The 25,590-nt window shown below is 43.8% G+C and overlaps 1 protein-coding gene across 4 annotated transcripts in view; it reads right to left on the reverse strand.

Annotated features, from left to right (window-relative positions):
- The window catches only part of LOC121279936 (ubiquitin-like modifier-activating enzyme 1), a 252,922-nt gene that overhangs the window by 222,422 nt on the left and 4,910 nt on the right, over positions 1-25,590 (reverse strand). For all 4 annotated transcript variants that reach the window (XM_041191513.1, XM_041191514.1, XM_041191515.1 and 1 more), the window contains exons 2-6: positions 24,456-24,522; positions 12,498-12,666; positions 10,607-10,741; positions 4,364-4,470; positions 2,639-2,729 (exon numbers count right to left, since the gene is read on the reverse strand). In XM_041191513.1, the coding sequence (XP_041047447.1) occupies positions 2,639-2,729; positions 4,364-4,470; positions 10,607-10,741; positions 12,498-12,666; positions 24,456-24,511 (558 nt within the window). In that variant the 5' untranslated portion in view covers positions 24,512-24,522. The remainder of the gene's footprint in view (positions 1-2,638; positions 2,730-4,363; positions 4,471-10,606; positions 10,742-12,497; positions 12,667-24,455; positions 24,523-25,590) is intronic.

The following is a 25,590-nucleotide window of genomic DNA, read 5'->3' on the forward strand; positions in this document are numbered from 1 at the left end:
GAAGACGGCAGCCCCCAAATTTAGTGACACCTTTCTGGGGCGCCTGCTGGACACAGTGGAAGCCGCCGCAATGTCCTCTTGCTCTGCTCTGGCCGCAGGAAGTCCACCAGAGTCACCAACCCGGCCTGGGAGGCGACGGCAGCAGTGGTCAGCGCCACTGGAGCACAGAGGAGGTCAGCCATCCAGGGCAGGAAGAGGATGAATGATCTCACCCATTCCGTCAGGGTAAGTCAACCACCTCATCACTCTCAACTCGCACACTCCCAAACCCATCACACATCCACAGGGATCTCACACCGCAAGGGACAACACCACTAACTCTCACACACACTCTCGCATTTCCATCTGGAGCTCGTGCCCTCATCCTGTCCATGGCTCCACACACCACACAAACATTCCACTCAGTGCCATGTGTCCTGCTCACACTCTCTCCATCTGTTTTCATGCAGGAGAAGCTCGCTCACTTCAGCAGGGAGAGGTCCCAGACCAGGGGTGCAGTGGCCTACATTAGGCCCCTCACTCAGAGGAGTATGCAATCGTGCTGACTGGTAAAGATGTAGATGGTGCCTGCGGCAACAGTGAAGTCAGCAGAGATCACCCATGTGAGGATCCTGCACCACATCATCCCTCTCTCAACACAAATGTGCGTGCTCTCTCTCCTGCTTTTGACTCCGTTGCCATGCACTAATTATCTCTACTTTGGATCACAGGGAGCTCTGCCAAGTGACTGACACCCTCAGCCAGCCAGTCCCTCAGCTCCATCCATGTCCTCACCTCCAGCCAAGAGAACTCCTCCTCCATTGAAGAGCTGGATATAAGCAGCCTGGAAGACCCATCACAACGCTTACCTGCACCCTCCACCAGCGCAGAGACAGACACCTCGGTGGGACCTGGATCCAGAAGCAGTCTCAGGTTCACAAGATGGTGGTCACCGCACGGACACATGTCTGCAGCAGGAGCAGACAGCTTCAGCCGAGCTGCTTGGCACTCGGAGGACTGCTGTGGAAGAGACATCTGTGGGGTTTGAGTCAGATGACGAGCCTCTGGATTTGGCCTTCCAACTCATCGTGGAGAGCCAGCAGAAGGTGGAGGAACATTACACAGAGCTGTTGGAAGCCCTCAACAGAGTGGCACAAGAGTCGGAGGAGTGCATCCGACTGTTCTCTGATGAAGTGGTGCCTACATGTGTACGTATGAAGGTCTCATGGGGAGGATGGCAGATGCCATGGAGACTCTGATCCAGCAGAACGTGGAGATGTGCGCAGACCTGCACTCTATCGTGGTAGCCATTGGTGAGTTCCTGCAGTGGCAACACAAGAGGGAAACGGGGCACCTCAACGTCCCTTCAGGCGCTCCTTCCCCTCAAGGAGTTAGGCTGGGGCCCTCAGGGACCCGAAGGGGCAGCTGGACACCCCTGGGTCATTCACTCAGGAATCTCAGAGGCTGTCCTCTCCCCGCAAGTCCCCTTTGTCTACGACCCCCCCCCCCCAACAACCTCATCTTCAGCCACCACAGGGGGAGCAGCTGGCCCACAGGAGAACAGCCAAAGCAAGCCGGGGCCCTTAAGGCCTCAGCTCTCCAGAGGATGCACACCGAAGTCATCAAAGGCAACAGGGCCAGCCATTGCACAGACTGTCTCCACCTCTGCTGCGGATGTCAGGGCAGCACTTAGAAGTGCTGCCTAGTAAAGTTAAGAATTTCTGATCACAAGTGGTTGGGTGAGTAAACACATTCTGTCACTTTATATTCTGAAAATATATCACTTTCACTGAACAATGTGTAATGGTGTCTTTTAGCTTCATTTACAGGCTTCGTGAGTCCTCCCCCTGCATTCTCCTCCACTAGCAGTTCAGCTGCACACAACCGGACCACGAGTGGTTCTGGAGGGAGACGTGTGTGTGTGGGGGGAGGGCCTTTCGGAGCCTCGTGCAAGAATTCCCCCAGGCACACAGAGCCTTCCTCCATCACAATTATCTCAATGTCCCAAGCATTTCCAATGTTTTCTGCTGGGGTCTCTTTCAGTTGTCTATCTGTGCTGACCAGCATCTTCACCCACCCACTGATCACACACCCATGCAGCATCCGCTGACTTCCGATCTGAGAAAAATAGTAGTCGTCACGTTTTTGCTCAGTCCCCTCATCCTTTCCCCACCGCACCCCCCTCCCCCCACCCCGAGTCACTCATGTATTTTCCCCCATCACTGTTGACCCCACCCCGGTATCACCTTCCACCTCCCCACTGTCACCCACCAACCAGAACCCTTTCCTTTCTGGGATGTCCAGGTGAATGTGCACATTCCCTACCTTCCTGAGAATCTCACCCCCATCCACACTGACATCTCAAACCTCCTCCTTCCCACTCCCAGGATCCGTGTCTGTCTCCGAGTTCCCTTCTACCGGCGAAGGCAGCAGGTAGAAAAGCTCACAAGGTTTCACAGGGAGAGTGTCTGTGGACTTATTTTGCATGCATCAAATCCTGAAATCTCTGGAGCAGACAGTGCTCTCCACGAACACCCACTGAAAAGAAAGTGAAAATTACACCCCTCTGCATCATTGTAATGAGCAGGAAAATGCAGGGAGGGATAAAGAGAACAAGGCCAAATGCCTAGTTGCACAGTGGTGGAGGAAGCAGGTTTACCTTGGTGATCCATGCTACCATAGCATGCTGTGGCTCTTCGCTTGTTAGGTCAGTCACTATGAATTCCTCCCCAAAGTCACAGAACAGTTGGCTGTTAAATAAAACAGAAACACAGTTTTTGAACCTGTTGGCAGTTTAGGCAGCCTGAATTCAGAAACAGAAGATGACCATTTGGCCCATTGTGCCGATGCCAGCTCTTTGAAGAAGAGCTATCCAATCATTACACTATTCACAGACAAAGGCTGTCCAGTTGGAATGACTTCTATTCTAAATACTTGAAAAGTCACTGTCTCAACTGGCTGAGCATTGTAGCCTTGAGTTTTAGGTCAAGTGTATATCAAGGTTGCACAATCTTTAATGATGTTATAAAATATCGTGGTGAAAGCCAGCCCCCCTGCAAAATTGGCCACACTCCCAGATTGGAACATGGTAAGTTATCATTTGCTCCTGTTTGAGGCCTCTTCCAATTAAGATGCTTTTGGCTGAAAGACACTAGTAGGCACATTTAAAACATTTTTCAAAATTCATTCTTGGGATGTGAGCATCACTGGCAAGGCCAGCATTTATTGCCCATCCCTAATTGTCCTTGAGGTGGTGGTGGTGGTGATTCGCCCTCTCGAACTGTTGCAGTCCATTTGGTGTAGGTACACCCACAGTGTTGTTAGGGAGGGAGTTCCAGGATTTTGACCCAAAGACAGTGAAGTAACAGTGATATATTTCCAAGTTAGGATGGTGTGTGACTTGGAGGGGAACTTGCAGGTGGTGGTGTTCCCATGTGTCTGCTGCCCTTGTCCATCTAGGTGGGAGAGATCGCAGGTTTGGAAAGTGCAGTTGAAGGAGTCTTGGTGAGTTGCTGCAGTACATTTTGTAGATCACATTAGATATGAAAGAATATTTATTTAATTAAGGAACTGACCGATGTACACCACTGAAACCCATGATTTAGTTCAGCTTTTGTGAAGTCATTTTCAATGATTTAAAATCGGGTTCCTCACAGGTGATGGGCCAGACACTCTCTGTTAAAAATGCTTATATTTTGGGATAAACCCATTTTCAGCTACGTTACTGAAACCACCCCACTGCAGGAAACCTATCATCCTTATCACCTCTATGTGACCCTCATCTCACATCAGCACAGTTGACTCTTGACTGCCCTCAATGGTCTCACGTGCCACTCGGTTGCATCTAATCACTTCCCCGTCGTGTTCTCAGGGAAGCTGGTGATGGCAATAAATACCAGCCTTGCCAGTGACACCCACATCCCAAAACAAAGATGACTTGCGTTTATATAGTGCTTTTCACCACCTCCAGATGTCTCAAAGCTCTTTACAGCTGATGAAGTGCTTTTTGAACTGTGGTGACTGTTTTAAAGTAGGGGACACCACAGCAAGCTCCCACAAACAGCAATGTGATAATTACCAGATGGAGCTTCATTTTAATGCCTCATCCAAATGGACAGCACCTCCGAAGGTGCAGCACTCCCTCAGTATTGCACTGGAGTAGCCTTGAGTTTTGTGCTCAAGCCCTGGAGTGGGACTTGAACTGTAACCCTGCGTCCAGTGCCAAGTGTGCTACCCACTGAACCACAGCTGACACAAAAAGTCCAAGAAAATAAACCAAAAGGAGCTTTGCTCTTATAGCTTCTGGTTCGAACACCTGGAGATGAGAAGTGCTCAGACTCCATTAGCATTCATTCAATGTTGCAAGCTGGGAGGGAGCCCTTACCCGAACAAGCCTTTAGTATCCGCCGCGATGAATTTGATGTTACTCCTGTGACAAAAATCCCCGATCTGCAACTGGTCCTCCAGCGAGGAACTGGTCAGCACTACCACCTGAGGAGAATTTTAAGCGTTTTAACGCAGAGAATCAGATCAATAAAAGTTTCACAACTGGGTGCTTGGCTACTGATTGTTTCGGGGGGTCCCAAGGTGGATTATACCCTGGAAGTGCAGCCTTCGGCAGGCACACACAGCTCTTCCTCCATCCACTGGAATTCACAGAATAAATGAGCTGGTCCGCAGGGAACAGATTTTACTCAGAAGTCAGCAACATCTGTAAATCTGTTGCCAGGACAAGCTCTAAGGACATGGAACCTAATGACAGGGACCAGAAGAGCAATTCTCAATCACACCTGGTTCTAGATTTCATGGGGATGTTAATCCTTTTTGGATCTTTTATACACATTGTGGATGGCCAATGTCCATTTTGCTCCCCCATATCCTTCATTTGTTTTTATTTTTCATTTGCAAACTGTTGGGGAGGAAATAAGAGCCATAGAAAGACTTGCATTTATATAGTGCCTTCCAAGATGACTGGACACCTCAAAGTGCTTTACAGCCCATTGATTACTTTTTAAAAGTGTAATCACTGTTGTAATGTAGGAAATGCAGGAGCCAGTTTTGCACACAGCAAACTCCCACATACAGCAAGTGGTAATAACCAGATAATCTGTTTTATTGTAATGTTGGTTGAGGGATAAATATTGGACAGATCACCGGGGAGAAGTCCCCTGCTCTTCTTTGAAATAGTGGCATGGGATCTTTTTATGTCCACTTGCAACAGGGCCCAGGCAGTCAGCTTAATCACCGTCCGAAAGACAGCACCTCCAGCAGCGCAGCACTCCCTCAGGATTGGGAATGTCAGCCCAGACTTCCATGCTCAGGTCCTGGAGTCAAACTTGAACCCACAACCTTCTGACTCAAGGTTGAGAGTGCTTCCAACTGAGACACAGCTGACAAAAGGACCGTGGCCTCTGTTGAGGAATAGGAGTGCTTCCTAACAAAACTCTGCTTAAAGTATAGGCTTCCACCCCAGCTTGAATGTCTGTGTTACTGATTGTGACAAAGAGCTTTCAATCTGTCGCCACAGAGGATGTAGAGTCACTCTTGAAGAGAGCGGGGAGACTTCATTTTAAAAAGAGCACGGAGAGTGGGGATACTTCATTTTAAAAAGAGCATGGAGAGTGGGGAGACTTCAGTTAAAAAAGAGTGCAGAGAGCAGGGAAACTTAATTTAAAAAAGAGTGCAGAGAGTTCATGTGAGACCAGTGGCAGAGTGACGTCATGAACCACTACGTGACGCAAGTGCAGGGAAACCAGCTGATTGGTGAGTAGGATTGGTGAGTATTTCAAGTCTTTAAAGTAAAAGTAAGGTCCTTAGTTCGTGTTTAAGTCTCTAGTCTTTTTTCTCTCTCTCTCTCTTTCTTAAAAATAGCTAGTTAATAAATAAGATCGACACTGGTGTAAAAAAATAATTAATTACAATAGAGTGTGAAAAGCAGGGGATTCTTCAAGTTTAAAGAACAGGGATACTACAGTAATTAATTAATAAATTAAATTAAATAAGAAAGTGATGGCAGAACAGGTGATAAGTTGCGGCTGCAGCATGTGGGAGTTGTTGGATGCCAAGGTGATCCAGAGCGAACACATCTGTAGTAAGTGTTTGCAACTTGAGGAACTTCAGATCTGAGTTGAGGAGCTGGAGTCTGAGCTGCAGACATTGTGCCACATCAGGGAGGGGGAAAGTTACCTGGACACTTTGCTCCAGGAGGCAGTCACACCCTTAGGTAAGGTCATTCAAATTTGGTCTGTGGTCAGGGACATGAGGTGTGACTGCAGGTGAGGAAGTAAGGGAATCCGTGGAGTTGCGTTTGAGGAGTCTCAGCCCCTGCAACTGTCCAACAGTTACAAGATTCTTGCAAGCTGTGTGGACAAGAGCGGGGACAGCAGAGAGAATGAGCGCACTGACAACGGCACCGTGGTACAGGGAGCCTTTCAAGTGGGAGGATGAAATAGGAATGTAGTATTGGTAGGGGACAGTGTAATTAGGGGGATAGATACTGTTCTCTGCAGCCATGTGCATGTGTCCCAAAGGCTGTGTTGCCTGCCCGGTGCCCAGGTTAAGGACATCTCCTCAGGGCTGGAGAGGACCTTGGAGTGGGAGGGGAGGGATCCAGTTGTCGTCGTCCACATTGGTACCAATGACGTTGACAGGGCTAGAAGAGAGGTTCTGCTGAAAGAATTTGGACAGCTCGGAGCTAAATTAAAAAGCAGAACATCCAAGGTAATAATTTCGGGATTGCTACCTGAGCCACAGGCAAATTGGCACAGAGTAAATAAATTCAAGGTATTAAATGCTTGGCTCAGAGATTGGTGGGGGAGGAATGGGTTTCAGTTTACGAGGCACTGGCACCAGTACTGGGGTAGAAGGAAGCTGTTCCCGTGGGACAGGTTTCAGTGTCCTGGCATATCGAATAACTAGGGCTGTAGAGAGGGCTTTAAACTAAATGGGGCGGGTGGGGGGGAGAGAGAGAGAGAGAGAGAGAGAGAGAGAGAGAGACAGAGAGAGAGAGACAGAGAGAGAGAGAGAGAGAGGTGCGGCGAGGGTTCTGGAGAGAGGATATGTAGGCTAACAAAGCAATAGGATATGGCAGCATTGCAGGGCAGCTAGTTAGGTAATGATACCCAGAGCGTGACAGGAAGGCACAGAGGGTACAAACATGAAATAGCACAGCAAACAGGGTCAAAGGAGGGAAAAGAGTGGTAAAGAGGCACAAGCACTTCAATGCACGTAATATTCGGAACAAAACAAATGAATTAATGGTACAAATAGAGGTTAATGGGTATAGCCATTACGGAGACATGGTTACAAGGCGATTAAAGCTGAGAACTCAATATTCCGGGATATGTGACTTTTCAAAAGGACAGCCAGAAAGGAAAGGATGGTGGGGTAGCTTTGTTAGTATGAGATGGAATAAGTACAATAGCAAGAAATGACTTTGGATCGGAGGATGTAGAATGCATACGGGGGGAGGTAAGAAATAACAAGGGGAAGAAGACACTGGTGTGAGTGGTCTATAGGGCCCCTAACAGCAGCTATGCTGTAGGACAGAGAATAAATCAGGAAATAATGAGGGTATGTAAAAAAGGCAGTACATTAATCATGGGTGACTTTAATCTTCATGTAGATTTGGACAATCAAATTGGCAGAGGTAGCCATGAACAAGAATTTATAGAATGTATTCGGGACAGTTTTTTAGAACAATATGTTGTGGATCCAACCCAGGATCAGGCTATTTTGGATCCAGTAATGTGTACTGAGGCAGGTTTAATAAATGATCTCAGAGTAAAAGATCTCCTCGAAAGCAGTGACCATAACATGGTAGAATTTAGCACTCAGTTTGAGAGTGAGAAACTTGGGTCGGAAACAACTATGCTAAACTTAAATAAGGGTAATTACCAATGGAATGAGGGCAGAGTTGGCTGGAGGGAAATTGGAAAGGAGTTTAGCAAAAAAGACTGTGGATGAACAATGGCAGACATTTAAGAAAATAGTTCATGACTCACAACAAATATATATCCAGTGAGGAATTTGGATTCTAGGAAGGGGATAAACCAACCATGATTAACCAGGGAAGTTAAGGATAGTATCAAGTTGAAAGAAAAAGCATACAATGTGGCAAAGATTGGAAGTAAGCCAGAGGATTAGGAAAAATTTAAAAACCAACAAAACTTGACCAAAAAATAAATAAAGAAGGAGAAAATAAACTTTGAGGGTAAATTAGCAAGTAATATAAAAATGGACAGTAAGAGCTTCTTTAAAGATATAAAAAGGGAGAGGCCAAAGTGAACATAGGCTCCTTACAGAATGAGGCTGGGGAAATAATAATGGGGAACCAGGAAATGGCAGAGGAGTTGAATAAATACTTTGCATCAGTCTTCATGGGAGAAGACATTAATACTAAATAATCAAGTGGCCAAAGGGATGGAGGAAATAAATATAATAACTATCACTAAAGAAAAAGTACTAGGGAAACTAATGAAAGATATCTGGCATTGGAGGCAATCCAGAGAAGGTTCACTAGGTTGATCCCAGGTATGGAGGGATTTTCTTATGAGGAGAGGTTGAGTAGGTTGTGCTTGTACTTATTGGAGTTTAGAAGAATGAACATTGAAACATCTAAGATTTTTAAGGGGCTTGACAGGGTAGATGCTGAGAGGGTGCTTCCCCTTGTGGGAGAGTCTAGGACCAGGGGGCTTAACGTCAGAGTAAGGGGTCACCGATTTAAGACAGAGATGAGGAGGAATTTCCTCTCTCAGCGGGTAGTGAATCTGTGGAATGCTTTACTGCAGAGGGCTGTAGAGGCTGAGTCATTAAGTATATTCAAAGCTGGGATAGACAGATTTTTAATCAGTAAGGGAATCAAGGGTTATGGGGAAAAGGCAGGAAAGTGGAACTGAGGATTATCGGATTAGCCATGATCTCATTGAATGTTGGAGCAGACTCAATGGGCCAAATGGCCTACTTCTGCTCCTATATCTTATGGTCTCTCAATTAGAACCATCATCATTGCCCATTAAAAGGAAGCGAGTGGAGTGCAGAAGTCACCCTCAGAACACCAAAAGTTAAAAAAGACCTAAAGTGAAAGCGTATTCAAACTTCTAGCAATAAAAATGGGACTCCCTGCGGCTGTTTCCAACTTGACCAATCCCGCCTAAAGTAGTTATCAGGATAGAACAGCATTCAGAGACTTCACATTGGTGTGTGGGGACCACCAGCTGAAGCAGAGAGCAGCTCTTCTGCCATTTCGCAATCCACACGCTAAAAGTGCTACCACACCCAACAGCTGTGCTCAGGATGAACGGAATGTAAAACTGATTGAGTGGATCCCAGTGATGTTGGCACTTGCAACTCCCAAAGTGAAACCATGATGCAGAAACTTTCAGGAGATGCTGAAGGAAAGGCTCTCATTTTTAACACTGCCATCAGGACTGTCTGAGGATCACCGGTGTTGACACTGAACTCTAAAGCATTAGTCAAGCGATGGCATAATAGTATTGTCACTGGACTAGTAATCCAGAGACCCAGGGCAGCGTTCGAATCCCGCCATGGCAGGTGGTGGAATTTGAATTCAATAAAAATCTGGAATTAAAAGTCTAACGATGGCCATGAAATAATTGTCAATTGTTGTAAAAACCCATCTGGTTCACTAGTGTCCTTCCCTGGTCTGGCCTACATGTGACTCCAGACCCACAGCAATGTGGTTGACTCTTAAAACACCCTCTGAACAAGGGCAATTTGGGATGGGCAATAAATGCTGGCCTAGCCAGCGATGCCTACATCCCATGAACAAATATCAATAAATAAATAAATTGCTGGATGAGGGAAGACCAAGTTCATCTCATTCACCTTCTACCTTCATTTAAAAAACTTTCCACCATGTAGACCCAAATCACAACAATCATGGAGCTATTGACTAATCATGACAATAGGTCTCAAGCAAATAGGCTACAATAGACCCAAATATGGTTGGAGGAAATTCTCAGTGGGAGAGCGCCATCGGAACCATAATTCCAAAGTCACTGAACTGTTGTGTCAAGGTATTAATTGAGGGAAGGTCTTGCATCACAGTGGGTAGCCCCTGCTAACCACCGTGCCCCCCCCAACCCCATCTTTAAGCCAGGAGGTCCAGGCTGAAGACCCACTCCAGGACTTGTTGGCCATTCATGATATGGCCAAACAGATTAATAATCAAGCCGTTAATCCTTCCAATCACAGCCATGCTTGATGCAGAGCTATAACCACTTGCCCTTCTGAAGCAGCGAGATGCCTATGGCCCCTTGAGGGCTATGGTTAATTATAGATGGACTGATTGGGAGATGGCCCACTTGTTGACTGTGTGGAAATGAACTTGAGAAAAAAGAAATTTGGTGAAGGAATTAAAACTCTAATTTGGGAGCAAGAGGTTAAAATGAAATCCTGAACCAAAGACTTGAAGAGAATCTTTCATGGTGAGAGTCAGTATGTCCATATACACAATGCATGGAAACAATAGGAAGCTGTGAACTGGGCAGGATTGAGGAGATCATTAGTGGCTCATTAGGAAAGGGCTCTAATTCTCAACATGCTTACTTCAATCCATGAATGGTTTCAAGAGGAATCTTCTCCCCTAAACATGTTCCTACGTTACCTGGAATTGATACAGGAAGTCTTCAGTCAGCTTCCCGGTATACGAGGATACAGGAACATAACTGTTGAGTTCTGCAAGGTGCCGCTCCGATGCTTCTGCCCTGTTCTTCCCGATATCATCTTCTGTCAGGTAAAACTAAAAATGGGGGACAGATGAATCAGGAAATTCTTCTTGCACTGTGACAGATGCTAATGTATTTTCCTTTGGAAACTTCACTTAAAAATGACCATAAGGAGTCGAAACAGCTATTACAAGGGAACGGTTCAGTCACTAACTAGTTTACTGGTGACCTGTGACACAATGGGTCTGATTTTAACTCACTCAAAACCCTTTCACTCACACAAAGTTAAAATTGGGCTGAATAATTGAATGACCTTCCTGCTGCTGTTATGAAGACTTCAACATTTAATGTAAACCTATAGCGCAATGGCAAATGAATTTGAGTCATGATTTAAATATTCCCTTTTTTTTTGCTATAGTTGGGGTACACCTAACCTTTCAAATGGACTTGTTTCCTGAAATAAAAACAGAAAATGCTGGAAAAACTCAGCAGGTCTGACAGCATCTGAGGAGAGAGAAACAGAGTTAACGCTTCTATATGACCTTTCTTCAGAGCTTTTATTTCAGATTTCCAGCATCCGCAATATTTTGCTTTTATCAGACATGTTTCCTGGCTGTTTGGTTCAGCTCCTCTCCTCTCCGCTTTGGGGCAGGAAGTCACTGGCTAGAGTCTTACACCAGGACTTGAGGACATAAAATAAGCAGACATTCCAGTGCTGTAGAGGGAGTACTGTACTAGTATAGGAATGAAGCATTAAATCAAAAAGGTCCTGTCCAGCAATTCCAATGGACTTTAAGCATTACCCAAAAACAATGAGTTTTCCAATGGTGTCCTGACCAAACTACTTCACTCAACCAATGCCATCAAAAACACTGGCCTTATTGTTAGTGGCATATCACTCAAATTTACATATACACCACATTTCAAAGCGCTTCATTTCTATTGATTACTTTGTAATGTGCTGTGACAGTTATATGGATAAACGCAGCACTCTGGGCCCACAGGAGCAGTGAAGTCACTGATTAGTTAGTCTGTTATTTGGAGGGGGAATAATGCTTCAAGGAGGAATTTTAGAACACCAGGAACTCTCTGATCTTCCTTGAATAAATGTCTTAGAAGTTTGACATCCAATAGGTGGGCCTCTCAGTTTAAACAACTCACCCAAAGGATGACACCTCCAACATTGCTGATGCCTACAAAACAACAGTTGTCCTCTAAAGGGAATTGACCTTGCGGAGAGCTCAGACATTTTGATGACTTGATAAGGCATTGTTGAAAATCACAGAATCATATAGAATACACATCCTTTTGTTCCTTTCTCCCTTGTGTACTTAACTAGCTTCTCCTTAAATGCATCCACGCTATTCATCTGAAATACTTCATATGGCAGCTATGTTCACTCTCTGAGTAGAGAGGTTTCCCCTGAATTCCTTATTGGATCTATTACTGAAATATACTTTTACATTTACAGGTCCGTTAACCAGCTAGTTAGGTCATCGTGCCTAGCTGGTTTTCTCAGAGGTACCAATTTGTCCCACTCCCCTGCCTTTTCCCCGTAGTCTTGCAAACCTTTCCTTTTCAAGCACTCCCTTTTGAAAGTTACTATTGATTATGCTTCCACCAGCCTTTCAGGCGGATCATAACATCAGGTTACGTAATATTTTCCCGCCCAACATCTTCGCTTCCACGCACACTGGTGCCTCCCTACCCTATCTTTTTCTGCTAGGAATGGGATATGAGAAAAATGGAAGAATTTTTATTGACTGCACATTGATCATAGGCATCATTTGAGCTTGCATGATTCAAGGTTTGAGGAAATGACCACCATACCTGAGAGGAGAGGTCTTTCCATTCCGCGTTCCCTTCATCATGAACCGTGACTGATTTCACCCCGCCAAGGACGATGTTCTTGGCGATCTCCACACCGAGCCCCTGCATCCCAGAGATCAACACCTTTGAATTCTTCATCCTTTTCATGGCCTCATGGCCCAGCACGTATCTACAGGAGAGATTCAAAACCAACGTTGCTCGTTAAACTTTCATCCTGGTTTTGTCTTCTTATAGGTTTTTCTCCTCATCAGAGACTTTAAACAACTTACTCCATTGACACTCCTGAAATTAGGTATGTGTGGGAGTACAGACAGCCTCGCATTCCTCAACCTCTTTACAACTAAACCAGTCAATTACCTCCAGTGAGAAGAAACTTGTAAAACCTTCAAGAATAAATTGGTCATAGAGATTTGGTGCACTAAAGAATTGGCGGATGTAAATGCATAATTCTGTTGCAGTGGGAGTGCAGGTAGATGAAGCCATGGACAATAGCCTTTCTGAATGCTAAAATAGGGACTTTGAGTACAACAGCAAAAAAGTAATGATAAATTTAGACAATGCGAAGGTTGGGCCACAGTTAAGAGTGCAGTTTTAGATGTCCTTTTCTCTTTAAATTCTTTCTTGGAGTCTGAGCGTTGGTGGCAAGGCCAGCATGTACTGGCCTTAAGACGGTACTGGTGAGCTGCCTTGTTGAACTGCTGCAGTTCTTTGTTGTGGTCTTTGGTGCCATTCAATTGCTTGCTAGGCCAATTCTGAGGGCAATTTAGGGGTCAAACATGTCGGTGTGCGACCGGAGTCATGTTTAGTCATGTTCCTTAAAAGGTGAGTTATGAATAAGCTAGAGTGGATGAATTCAATGTTAAATCATCTACAAAGAGAGAAGGAAAGAAAGACAGGATTAAGAAAGGGAGAAAATGGAAAGAACAAACAGAAAGTTCAATTTAAAATTAAACAGTTTTTAAAAAATAAGTTTTCAATAATTAAAACCTGAAGGAATGAAACCCCACACTTGGAATAGTTAATTTTCAGTGCCAGAGAGGTTAACTGGCAGTAATTAATATTTATCATGACATTGGAAAAGGTACTCAGACAGAAATGGACAAGCTTTAACTTTCTGTGGTGATTTTAGTTAGCATCTACTACACATGTACAGAAATTTACACTGTTCAACGGTGAGGTAGATGGCAAGAAGCTGTGAAGCTGACTCAGAGCGGCACATTTCAAATTTTTATGGTTTAACCATCTACCTGATATCGTTGTCCAATTTGGCCATAAATACAGTGAATGCCATTAGCCCCACCATTATTTTGACAGGAAATTCTCGGCCAAAATTTAAATTGCCTCGAGCTGTGCTCTCATTTTCTGTGGTTCCAGCTCAGTGAGGCAATGGAAAGACATTAAAAGAACAAAGTCGTGAGAGATCTACAGTAATTAGAAGGCACAAAAATGGGACAAATTAAAAGAAGAGACAGGTTTATTACTTACATTGATATAATACTTGACATGCTCACCGTGGATGGCTAAATGTTACAACTAATTGAATTGGTTACGGGGCAGATCTGCCTGAACTTTGGAAACAATGAGTAATTTCAGATAAGGAAAGAACGTGCATTCAAAACAAAAAAGATGTCCCAAAGCATTTTACAACTGATACAAATGCTACTTTAGAGTTTAGAAAATTGCATTTTTCATAAGGTCGGTGTGGCTGTCCCTGCAATAATATATTGTCACCTAACCTGAACTCCTGAAGTTTCAAATGTGATAACTTTGGACTAAACTCAAAGCAGAAAGAACTCTCATGATTCAAACATTGCCAAACAGTTATACATTTTGTTATACATTGCTTGATACGACAAAGTCACAAAGGAATTCAGAAATTCCCCATGTAAGCCACTTCTTGACAATTCACATACGATGGGAATTACATTTTAAGGAAAAAGTACTTAACTGCTCAATTCTATACTTTTCAACCTAGTTCTCACCTTCACTCCCTCAACTTTTAACTCCTTTGTTTCTGGTAACTCAGTCTGATGGATTTATCAGAATCGATAGTGTTTTTCCCCAATATACTACTAAATTTCTAATATCTTTATCAAGGACGTTAAATATTGAGCCTGGCCATTAAGGTAAACGTAACATAATTCGTTTTCTGGGGAAACCCAGATGAAAGGTCAAAGCTGATAGTGTTCTCCAATATCAGAAAAAATGAGCAGGGAGTTTAATCAAGGACAATTGACCAGAAAACTGTTTCAGCAATGTTGGCCAGAGCACAGGGGAGAACTACACTACTCCATTTTGAAATAGCTCCACAGGATGGTTAGGATGCAGAAGGCCGTGGTTTATGGACTCACCTGAAAGATGCCACTTGTGACAGTGCAGCAATCCGGAGGTGAGGAGGAATTTTTTTCTGTCAGAGGGCAGTTAGTCTTTGGAATTCTCGTCCCCAGCAAGGGGTGGAGGCTGGGCCATTGAATATATTCAAGGCTGAGTTAGACAGATTTTTGATGGACTCCAAAGGAGTCTAGAGTTATGGGGTCACGGGCAGAAAAGTGGAGTGAAGGCCACAATCAGATCAGCCATGATCTTATTGAGTGGCTGAGCAGGCTCGATGGGCCAAATGGCCTACTCCTGCTCCTATTCCTTATGCTCTTTGAGCACTCCCTCAGCGAAGTGTCAGCCTGGATTATGTGCTCAAGTCTCTGGAGTGGGACTTAAAGACACAACCTTCCATCTCAGGCGAAAGTGCCATCACTAAGCCATGGCTGACGCTCATCTCAAACTATGGCAGTGGTCATGTGTTCACGATGGAACAGGATGACTAAAGGACTAAAGACCTCAAATGTTTCATCACACCTACAGTTGGTGTCCTGCCCTGCCTTTCTATACATTGTGCGTGGAGTTAACACTCACAAATTGATAAGCAGTGTCTCCATTCTATCCCTAGTCAGCACATGTCCGCTTGCATGTCTAATGTCTTCTGCTGTTACATGCATTTCTTTTGATCATTTAATGTATAATTGGGAATCACCTGCTAGGAACAGTAGCCAATGCAAAGACACTAAAAGTACTATACTAGAATGGAATTAAATCTCCACAAGCCAGAAAAAATAAATTCCTAAATACTCATTTCAAAAATAGAGTTTTTCATACAATACATGGGACAAAGAAAGATCATGAAAGTGCCTAGCAAATTCTGTGACTAAACATCAATATGGAATGTGCATGCATGTGTTTTATCAATGTACATGTTTAAAATATACATTTTAAAGATGAAGGGTCTCACCTGAATCTTTGACCTATTGTCACTTTTATTTTATTCATTAATGGGATGTGAGCTTCACTGGCTGGGCCAGCATTTATTGCCCATCCCTAATTGCCCTTGAGAAGTTGGTGGTGAGCTGCCTTCTTGAACCACTGCAGTACATGTGGTGTGGGTACACCCACAATGCTTTTAGGGTGGAAATTCCAGGATTTTGACCCAGTGTCAGTGAAGGAACAGCGATATATTTCCAAGTCAGGATGATGTGTGGATTGGAGGGGAACTTGCAGGTGGTGATGTTCCCATGCATTTACTGCCCTTCTCCTTCTAGATGCTAGCGGTTGTGGGTTTGGAAGGTGCTGTCTAAGGAAGCTTAGTGAGTTCCTGCAGTGTATCTTGTAGATGGTACACACTACTGCTACTGTGTGTCAGTGGTGGAGGGAGTGAATGTTTGTAGATGGGTGTCATTCAAGTGGGCTGCTTTGTCCTGGATGGTGTCAAGCATCTTGAGTATTGTTGGAGCTGCACTCATCCAGGCAAGTGGGAAGTATTCCATCACACTCCTGACTTGTGCCTTGTTGTTGGTGGACAGGCTTTGGAGAGTCAAGAGGTGAGTTACTCGTCACAGGATTCCCACCTCTGACCTGTTCTTGTAGCCACAGTATTTATATTTTTTATTATTCGTTCATGGGATGTGAGCAATGCTGGCTAGGACAGCATTTATTGCCCATCCCTAATCGCCCTTGTTCAGAGGCCATTTAAGAGTGAACCACATTGCTGTAGGTCTGGAGCCATATGTAGGCCAGACCAGGCAAAGACAGCAGATTTCCTTCCCTAAAGGACACTAGTGAACCAGATGGATTTTTACAACAATCGACAATAGTTTCATGGTCATCATCAGACTTTTAATTCTAGATTTTTATTGAACTGAAATTCCGTCATCTACTGGGGCGAGACTCAAACCCAGGTCCCTGGGTCTCTGGATTACTAGTCCAGTGACAATATCACTACACCATCACCTCCCCCTAAAATGAAACCTCCAACAATGCAGCAATCTCTCAGTGATGGACCAGCTTTGATTTTTGTGCTCCAGTCTCTGGAGTGGGTATTGAACCCTTGATCTACTGACTCAGAGGCAAGAGTGCTACCCACTGAGCCATGCCTAGCCTGATGGCTAGTCCAGTTCAGTTTCTGGTCAATGGTAACCCCCCCACCCCCAGGTTGTTGATAGTGAGGGTTTCAGCGATGGTAATACCATTGAATGTCAAGGAATGGTGGTTAGATTCTCTTCTGTTGGAGATGGTCATTGCCTGGCACTTGTGTGGTGCAAATGTTACTTTTCACTTGTCAGCCCAGGCATGGATATTGTCCAGGTCTTGCTGCATTTGGACACGGACTGCTTCAATACCTAGGAAGTCGCGAATGGTGCTGAACGTTGCGCAATCATCAGCGAACATATCCACTTCTGACCTTATGATGGAAGCAGCTGAAGATGGTTGAGCTGAGGACGCTGAGGCTGAGATTTTGACTGACCCGTTGTGTACTTAAAAGCATTTTTGATGTTCATTTCAAATTCCTATCATTTTTTAATTGATGCATTTTTATCACTCATTCACTACTTGTGACTCCACTGATTCAGGTATGTTATTAAGTGGGGCAGAAGGCATCATAGAGTTATAATGGCACAGAAGGAGGCCATTCGGCCCATTGAATCCATGCTAGCTCTCCATAGAGCAAGCCAGTCAGTCCCATTCCTGTGGCCCTGTAAGTTTATTTCCCCCAAGTGCATATCTAACTCCCCTTTTGAAATCATTGATTGTCTGTGCTTCTACTCCCTTTAAGGCAGTGATGTTCCATTACCAGTCGCTGCAAAAAAAAAGCTCTTCCTCATATCCCCTTGCATTTCTTGTCTAAAATCTTAAATCTGCGTGGGCTCTGCTGAAAGAATTTGAACAGTTAGGAACAGAAAGAAGATTACAAAGCACAAGAATATGGTGGCATTGCAGGGCAGCTAATCAGGTAATGATACCCAGAATGTGACTGGAAGGGATAGACTGTACAAACATAAAAAAACAGCAGCAACTAGGGCCAAAGGGTGAAAAATTGGTAAAAAGGTAAAATTAGCAGTTCTTTACTTAAATGCACATGGTATTCGGAACAAAATAAATGAATTAATGGCACAAATAGAGATTGATGGGTATGATCTTGTTGCCATTATGGAGATATGGTTACAAGGAGATCAAAGCCGGGAACTAACTATTCAGGGGTATGTGACTTTTCAAAAGAACAGGCAAGGAAGGAAAGAGTGGTTGGGTAGCTTCATTAGTACAAGATGGAATGAGTAAGATAGCAAGAAATGATCTTGGATCGGAAGATGTGGAATCCATATGGGTGGAGGTAAAAAATAACAAAGGGAAGAAGACACTGGTGGGAGTAGTCTATAGGCCCCCTAACAGTAACTATGCTGTAGGATAGAGAACAAATCAGGAAATAATGAGGGCATGTAAAAAAGGCAGTATATCAATCATGGGTGACTTTAATCTCTATGTAGATTGGGAAAATCAAATTGGCAGAGGTAGCCATGAGCATGAATTCACAGAGTGTATTCAGGCCAGTTTCCAAGAACAATACATTGTGCATCCAACCAGGGATCAGGCTATTTTGGATCCGGTAATGTGTAATGAGGCAGCTTTAATAAATGATCTCAGAGCGAAAGATCCCCTAGGAAACAGTGACCATAACATAGTGGAATTTAGCATTCAGTCTGAGAGTGAGAAACTTGGGTCAGAAACATCTGTGCTAAACATAAATAAGGGTAATTACAAAGGAATGAGGGCAGAGTTGGCTGGAGTGGACTAGGAAAGGAGTTTAGCAGAAAAGATAGTTGATGAACAATGGCAGACATTTATGAAAATAGTTGATGACTCACAACAGAGGTATATCCCAGTGAGGAAGAAGGATTATAGGAGGGGGATAAATCAACCATGGTCAACCAAGGAAGTTAGGGGTAGTATCAAAGGGAAAGAAAAAGCATACAATGTGGCAAAGATTAGTGGTAAGCCAGGGGATTGGGAAAGCATTAAAAACCAAAAGAAAATGACCAAAAAAATAAAGAGGGAGAAAATAAACTTTGAGTGTAAACTAGCAAGTAATATAAAAATGGACAGTAAGAGCTTCTTTAAATATATGAAAAGAAAGAGTGAGGCCAAAGTCAATATAGACCCCTTGGAGAATGAGGCTGGGGAAATAATAATGGGGAACCAGGAAATAGCAGAGGAATTGAATAAATACTTTGCATCAGTTTTCACAGTTGGAGACACTAATAGCGTTCCAAAAAATACTGAATAATCAAGGGGCCAAAGGCGGGGTGGGTGGGTGGCAATGGTAGAGGAAATAAGTACAATAACTCTCACTAGAGAAAAGGTACTAGGGAAGCTAATGGGACTAAAGACTGGTAAGTCACCTGGACCTGATGGGTTGCATCCTAGGATATTAAAGGAAATAGCTACAGAGATAGTGAATGCACTGGTAGTAATCTTCCAAGAATCCTTAGATTCTGGAAAAGTCCCAGAGGATTGGAAAACTGCCAGTGTAACACCCTTATTCAAAAAGGGAGGGAGACAAAAAACAGGTAACTATAGGACAGTTAGCTTAACATCTGTCACTAGGAAAATGTTGAGGTCTATTTTATAAAGGATGTAATAGCAGAGCATTGAGCAGAGTCAGCATGGCTTCATGAAGGGGAAATCACGCCTGACAAATTGATTAGAATTATTTGAGGAGGTAACAAGCAGGATAGATAAAGGGAGACCAGTAGATATAATATATTTGGATTTCCAAAAGGTGTTTAAAATGGTACCACACATAAGGCTACTTAATAAGATAAGAGCCCATGGTGTTGTGGGTAGTATATTAACATGGATAGAGGACTGGCTAGCTAATAGATGACAAGAGTTAGGACACAGGGGCATTTTCAGGATGGCAACCTGTAACTAGTCCAGTGCCACAGGGATCAGTATTGGGACCACAATTATTTACAATATACATTAAAGACTTGGATGAGGGAAATGAATGTACTATTGCCAAGTTTGTAGATGCCACAAAAATAGGTGGGAAGGCAAGTGAGGATGACACAGAGAGTCTACAGAGGGATATAGACAGCTTAAGTGAGTGGACAAAAATGTGGCAGATAGAATATAATGTGGGAAAGTGTGAAGTTATGCGCTTTGGCAGGAATAGAGGAGCTGAAAATTATTTAAATGGAGAAAGACTGATAAAAGCTGCAGCCCAGAGGGATTTGGGGGTCCTCGTGCATGAATCCCAGAAAGATAGCATACAAGTTCAGCAGGTAATAGGGAAGGCAAATGGAATTACCTGGAAAAACTCAGCAGGTCTGGCAGCATCGGCGGAGAAGAAAAGAGTTGACATTTCGAGTCCTCGTGACCCTTCGACAGAACTTGAACAAGAGGGTCACGAGGACTCGAAACGTCAACTCTTTTCTTCTCCGCCGATGCTGCCAGACCTGCTGAGTTTTTCCAGGTAATTCTGTTTTTGTTTTGGATTTCCAGCATCTGCAGTTTTTTTGTTTTTAAGGCAAATGGAATGTTGGCCTTTGTTTCAAAGGGAATGGAGCATAAAAATAGTGAAGTCTTGCTAAAACTATACAAGGCACTAGTTAGACCACACATATGATACTGTGAACAGTTTTGGTCCCCTTATCTAAGGAAAGATATACTGGCATTGGAGACAGTCCAGAGAAGGTTCACTAGGTTGATCCCAGATATGGAGGCGTTTTCTTATGAGGAGAGGTTAAGTCGGTTGGGCCTGTACTCACTGGAGTTTAGAAGAATGAGAGGCGACCTTGTTAAAACATACAAGATTCTTAGGGGGCTTGACAGGGTAGATGCTGAGAGGTTGTTTCCCCTTGTGGGAGACCATCGGACCAGAGAACTCAGAGTAGGGAGGTGCCCATTTAAAACAGAGATGAGGAGGAATTTCTTCTCTCAGAGGGTAGTGAATCTGTGGAATTCTTTACCGCATAGGGCTGTAGAGGGCTGGGTCGTTAAGTATATTCAAGGCTGGGATAGACAGATTTTTAGTCAGTAAGGGAATCAAGGGTTATGGGGGAAAAGACAGGAAAGTGGAGTTGAGGATTATCAGATCAGCCATGATCCCATTGAATGACGGAGCAGACTTGATGGGCCCAATGGCCTACTTCTGTTCCTATATCTTATGGTCTTATAGTCCTCGCACAATTAGCAAATGGAAGCTGCTTTTTTTTCCACCTTATCTTGTACAACCCTATCAAATCTTCCTTCAGTCACCTTTGTTCAAAGGAGAACCATTCCAATCTAACCTTGTAGCTAAAATCCCTCACCCCTGAGGAGGAGGTTTAATCTGCAAGTGATCTCCAATCCTTCTGACATGGGGACATTTGATGGGGTGGGATTAATAGAAAAACTGTTGTCAAAAACTAAAGCACCAAACGGTTATTCACCTACAAAGAACAGGAAGTGTTTTTTATTGAAGCAATGTCTAACCGTTACAATGGGTAATTCCCCAACACATGTTCACCAAATACAGGGTTGCCTCTCACTCTCATCTGCCTGCAATGTCTGTTGATGTATTGCTTCACAAGTGACTCCTCCACCTCAACAGAGTAATCTCCTTCTTCTCCTCATCTATTCCCTGTAATACCTGGTATGTGCAAAATCAGAATATTGTGGATGGTTCTTGTCTAGAAGTCCATACTCACCCCATCCTGTTCCTACATCTGAGGAAGATATGAGGGACAAAAGGAAGTGAAGCCTAGTGGTGGGAGTTACTAAGTTAGAAAAGTAAAACAAAGTAGTTACAGCCTCCTAGGTTGGAGACAAAGGAGGATTAACACTCACCAGCTACTGGAGGCACACAAAATAAAAAACAGCATCTCATTCCCTCTGTTCACCAAATTTCCAATTGCACCAAATTCCTGACATTGGCAGTCAGTTTAGAAAGCACTCTCATCTCCAATCTTTCTGTTTTTCAGTACCTATGCAGAACTGAATTAAATGTGAAGTATCTATTCAATCAATTCACTTCTGATGCTAAACAACACATTCTGGCACAGGAACAACAGCTGGATCAAAAGTTTCAAATCGGCTCCTGGGCAGTCAGCTCCCGAAGGAACTCCTTACATTGGGCCGTTATCCCTACCCATCTGCTGACCTTTCTTCCCCACCAGCTGTGTCTCAGTTGGTAGCCATCTCACTTCTGAGTCAAAAGGTTCTGGGTTCAAGTCCCACTCTAGGACTTGAGTACCAAACTCCAGGCTCCAGTGCTACAACGAAGGGGTGCTGCACTGTCCGAGATGCTGCCATTGAGATGAAATGTTAAGGCAAGGCCTTGTCTGCCTGATTAAATGGATCTAAAAGATCCCCGGCACTATTTTGAGGAAGAGCAAGGGAGTTATCAATATTTATCCCTTGCAATAACAATGGGTTCAATTTAGCCTAACTGCTGATTTAAACCCCCACTGTCCATCCCCCAACCGGCTTGTTCTTGGCCTTCCTCAGTGAGTTCTGGATGTTTCTCAAAATTCGGCTTCCAAATTCCTGGACTTCCCTGGACAGTATGGCAATGTTTCTACACTACAAGGCTGAACTGCTGTGTCTCTCATCTGCTGCACTGTTGCGTAAATTTTGAAGTAACTGATCAGCTTACATTCCTTCCCCCTCCGGTGTTGTTCCCTGCTGAGCTGGTGACAGGTCTACTGCTCCTATTAGTTTTGTAGCTTCAGCTATAGGCTGGTCCTGGCCAGAAATCGACTCATCTCAGCGGACGTACATTTCTCTGCAGCTTCTGTATCTTATGATCACATTCACCTTTGCCATCTTTTCTTGTTTCTTCCCTGCAGCTCCTGAGCCTTCATTCCCATGGAAGGACCTCCATTAGTGCGTTCTCCAATATTCTAACCTTCAAAAAGCTTCACTGTGCTTGCCTGCCACATTGAACTTTTGTCCACGTTCAGTGTCATCGGTGCGCCATGCCAACTCCACCCTACCTATCTGAGCTTTATCCCGTTGAAGCTCTGACTTAACTGGGGATTCCCTCCTGTATCCTTTCTACTCCCTGTCAACCAGGACACGGGCATTGCTTCGAATTTGTGGGGAAGACGACCGTACTCAAAGCCATTTGTTATTGGTTTTCAAGGAAAATTGCACAGTCACAGAATGTCATCCCCAAAGCACCTGTAAAAGGTCCTGGGAAATGTGCTCTTCTGGAGTATTAAGCTGAGTTATTCATCACCAAAAATCAGTGGTCTGAACTATAAAAGGGGTAGAATGATATTGAATATACAGCATAGAAACAGGCCTTTGGTCCAACCAGACTATCATGATGTTTATACACACGCCAAGTTCCTCCTATCCAATCTTATCTAACTCTTATCAGCATCGCCTCCTGTAGTGGTATTGTCGCTGCACTAGTAATCCAGAGGCCCAGGGTAATGCTCTGGGGACCCGGGTTTGAATCCCACCAAGGCAGATGACGTAATTTGAATTCAATAAAAATCTGGAATTAAAAATCTAATGATGATCATGAAACTGTTGTCAATCGTTGTTAAGAACCCATCTGGTTCACTGATGTCCTTTAGGAGAAGGAATTCTGGCATCCTTACCTGGTCTGGCCTACATGTGACTCCAGGCCCACAGCAATGTGGTTGGCTCTTAAATGCCCTCTGAACTAGGGCAACTTGGGGTGGGTAATAAATGCTGGCTGTGCCAGCGACATCCACATCCCACGAACGAATAAAAAAAAAAACTCTTCAGTTCCCTTCTTCCTTATATGCTTACCCAGTTTTCCATTAAATGTGTCTATACTATTCACCTCAACAAACCCCTGTGGTTGCGGATTCCACATTCTTACTACTCTTTTGAGTAAACAAGTTTTTCCTCGATTCTCTATCTGATTTGCGGTTGCATTCTACAACTGCAACTGACTCATGAAAATCCGGGGAATTGACTTAATAAAGAAAGTAACAATTTATAGTCATTCGGTAGTACAGAACTTGAATATTGCTGAAGAAAGTGACATGTCGAAGCTTTTTGTCTTGCACTCATCAGAACAGCTGGCAAGAAATTACCAACAGTAAAGGGGATGACAATTTCTTTAATCGCATGTCTTTTTTTTCAAAGTAATAAACCACTATAAACTGCCGGTCCTAACTAGAGTCCATTGGTAACTTCCAGCAGTTATAAGGGTTATAACAGTTAGAACTCTTACAGATCACCGAACTGTAACCCTGCACATTCTTCCTTTTTGGATAACAGTCTAATTCTCTTTTGAATGTTTCGATTGAACCTACCTCCACCACACTCTCAGGCAGCGCATTCCAGGCCTTAACCACTCGCTGCATGAAAAAGTTTTTTTCTCATATCGCTTTTGCTTGTTTTGCCAATTACTTTAGATCTGTGTCCTCTTGTTCTCAATCCTTTCAAGAGTGGGAACAGTTTCTCCCTATCTACTCTGTCAAGACTCATGATTTTAAATACCTCCATCAAATCTCCTCGCAGTCTTCTCTTCTCCAAGGAAAACAATCCTCACTTCTCTAATCTATCTTCATAACTGAGATCAGTCTTGTTCATCCACTTGACTTACTTTCCTCACCTCCATTCTGCCAGTGTGTTTCTTTTAACGACAAGAGTTTCAAATATACTTACAGTTGCCTGGAATAAAGGCCTTCATCAATCTCTGTGGAATTCTCATTAGTATCCATGGTCTGCAAGTCTGAGGGAAATAGAGGTAGATTTTGTCAAACGCGGAATTTAAACTGAACTCATCTTTCTGATGAAGGAAAATAGGAAAGTTCCATTCATATAGCACCTAATGAAATAACTCTGTACAGGATTGGGAATGACCACTTTGATCCTTTTGTCTGGACAGACTGAATATCCAATTCAGGGCGTCCCAGAGCTTTGCAAACCCAGTTTCTTTTACAAAAGCTAAATACTGCAAATGCTGAAAATCTGAAATACAAACTGAAAATACTCAGCAGGTCTGGCAGTATCTGTGGAGAGAGAAAAACAGAGTTAAGGTGTCAGGTTGTGTCCTTTCATCAGAATTGGAAACCTTTAGAGAGGTAACAGGCTTTAAGCAAGGTCAGAGGCAGTAAAAGAGGATAGGGAGGAAAGAACAAAAGGTACAATTTGTGATAGGGCACGAGGCAGGAGAGATTCATTGATGAAAGGGATGATGGCGCAAGGCAAAAGGAGGCTGTTTGGCTGACAGTCAAGCATCATCTAATTGGCAGAGGAAGGCAGTACATCACAAGGATGGATGTGCTGGCTGACTAACGGTTGGACCATGGGGGTAAGTCATGAGATGAAACCTGCAGGAATACATTTAATCACAGTTGGCAACCCAGTTCAAGGGTCAACCACATTGTCATGGCTCTTGGGTCACATATAGGCCAGACCAGGTAAGGACAGCAGATTTCCTTCTGTAAATGACTTGAGTAAACAATCTGATAGTTTCATGGTCACCAAACTAATATTTTTTTTTAGTCACAATTAAAGTCAATTAATTAAATTAATTTTCCTTGCTGCTCTAGCTGAATTTAAGCTCATGTCTCTGGATTATTAGCTCAGTAGCATAACCAGTTGCACCTCGACCCAACTCTCCCCTGGCTGAGAATGACTAATGCACCAAAGAGCATAGCTTGAGCTAGGGATTTCCCTGGTTCCACAGCTCAGTGGCATGTTGTCCCCTATTATGGCACAGAAGGATGCATTCAGCCCATCGAGTCCATGCTGACCAATGAGCATTTGGTCCCATTCCCCCAGTCTATATCCTTGG

The sequence above is a fragment of the Carcharodon carcharias genome, chromosome 7 (assembly GCF_017639515.1).
Source record: "Carcharodon carcharias isolate sCarCar2 chromosome 7, sCarCar2.pri, whole genome shotgun sequence".
Classification (NCBI taxonomy): Eukaryota; Metazoa; Chordata; class Chondrichthyes; order Lamniformes; family Lamnidae; genus Carcharodon; species Carcharodon carcharias.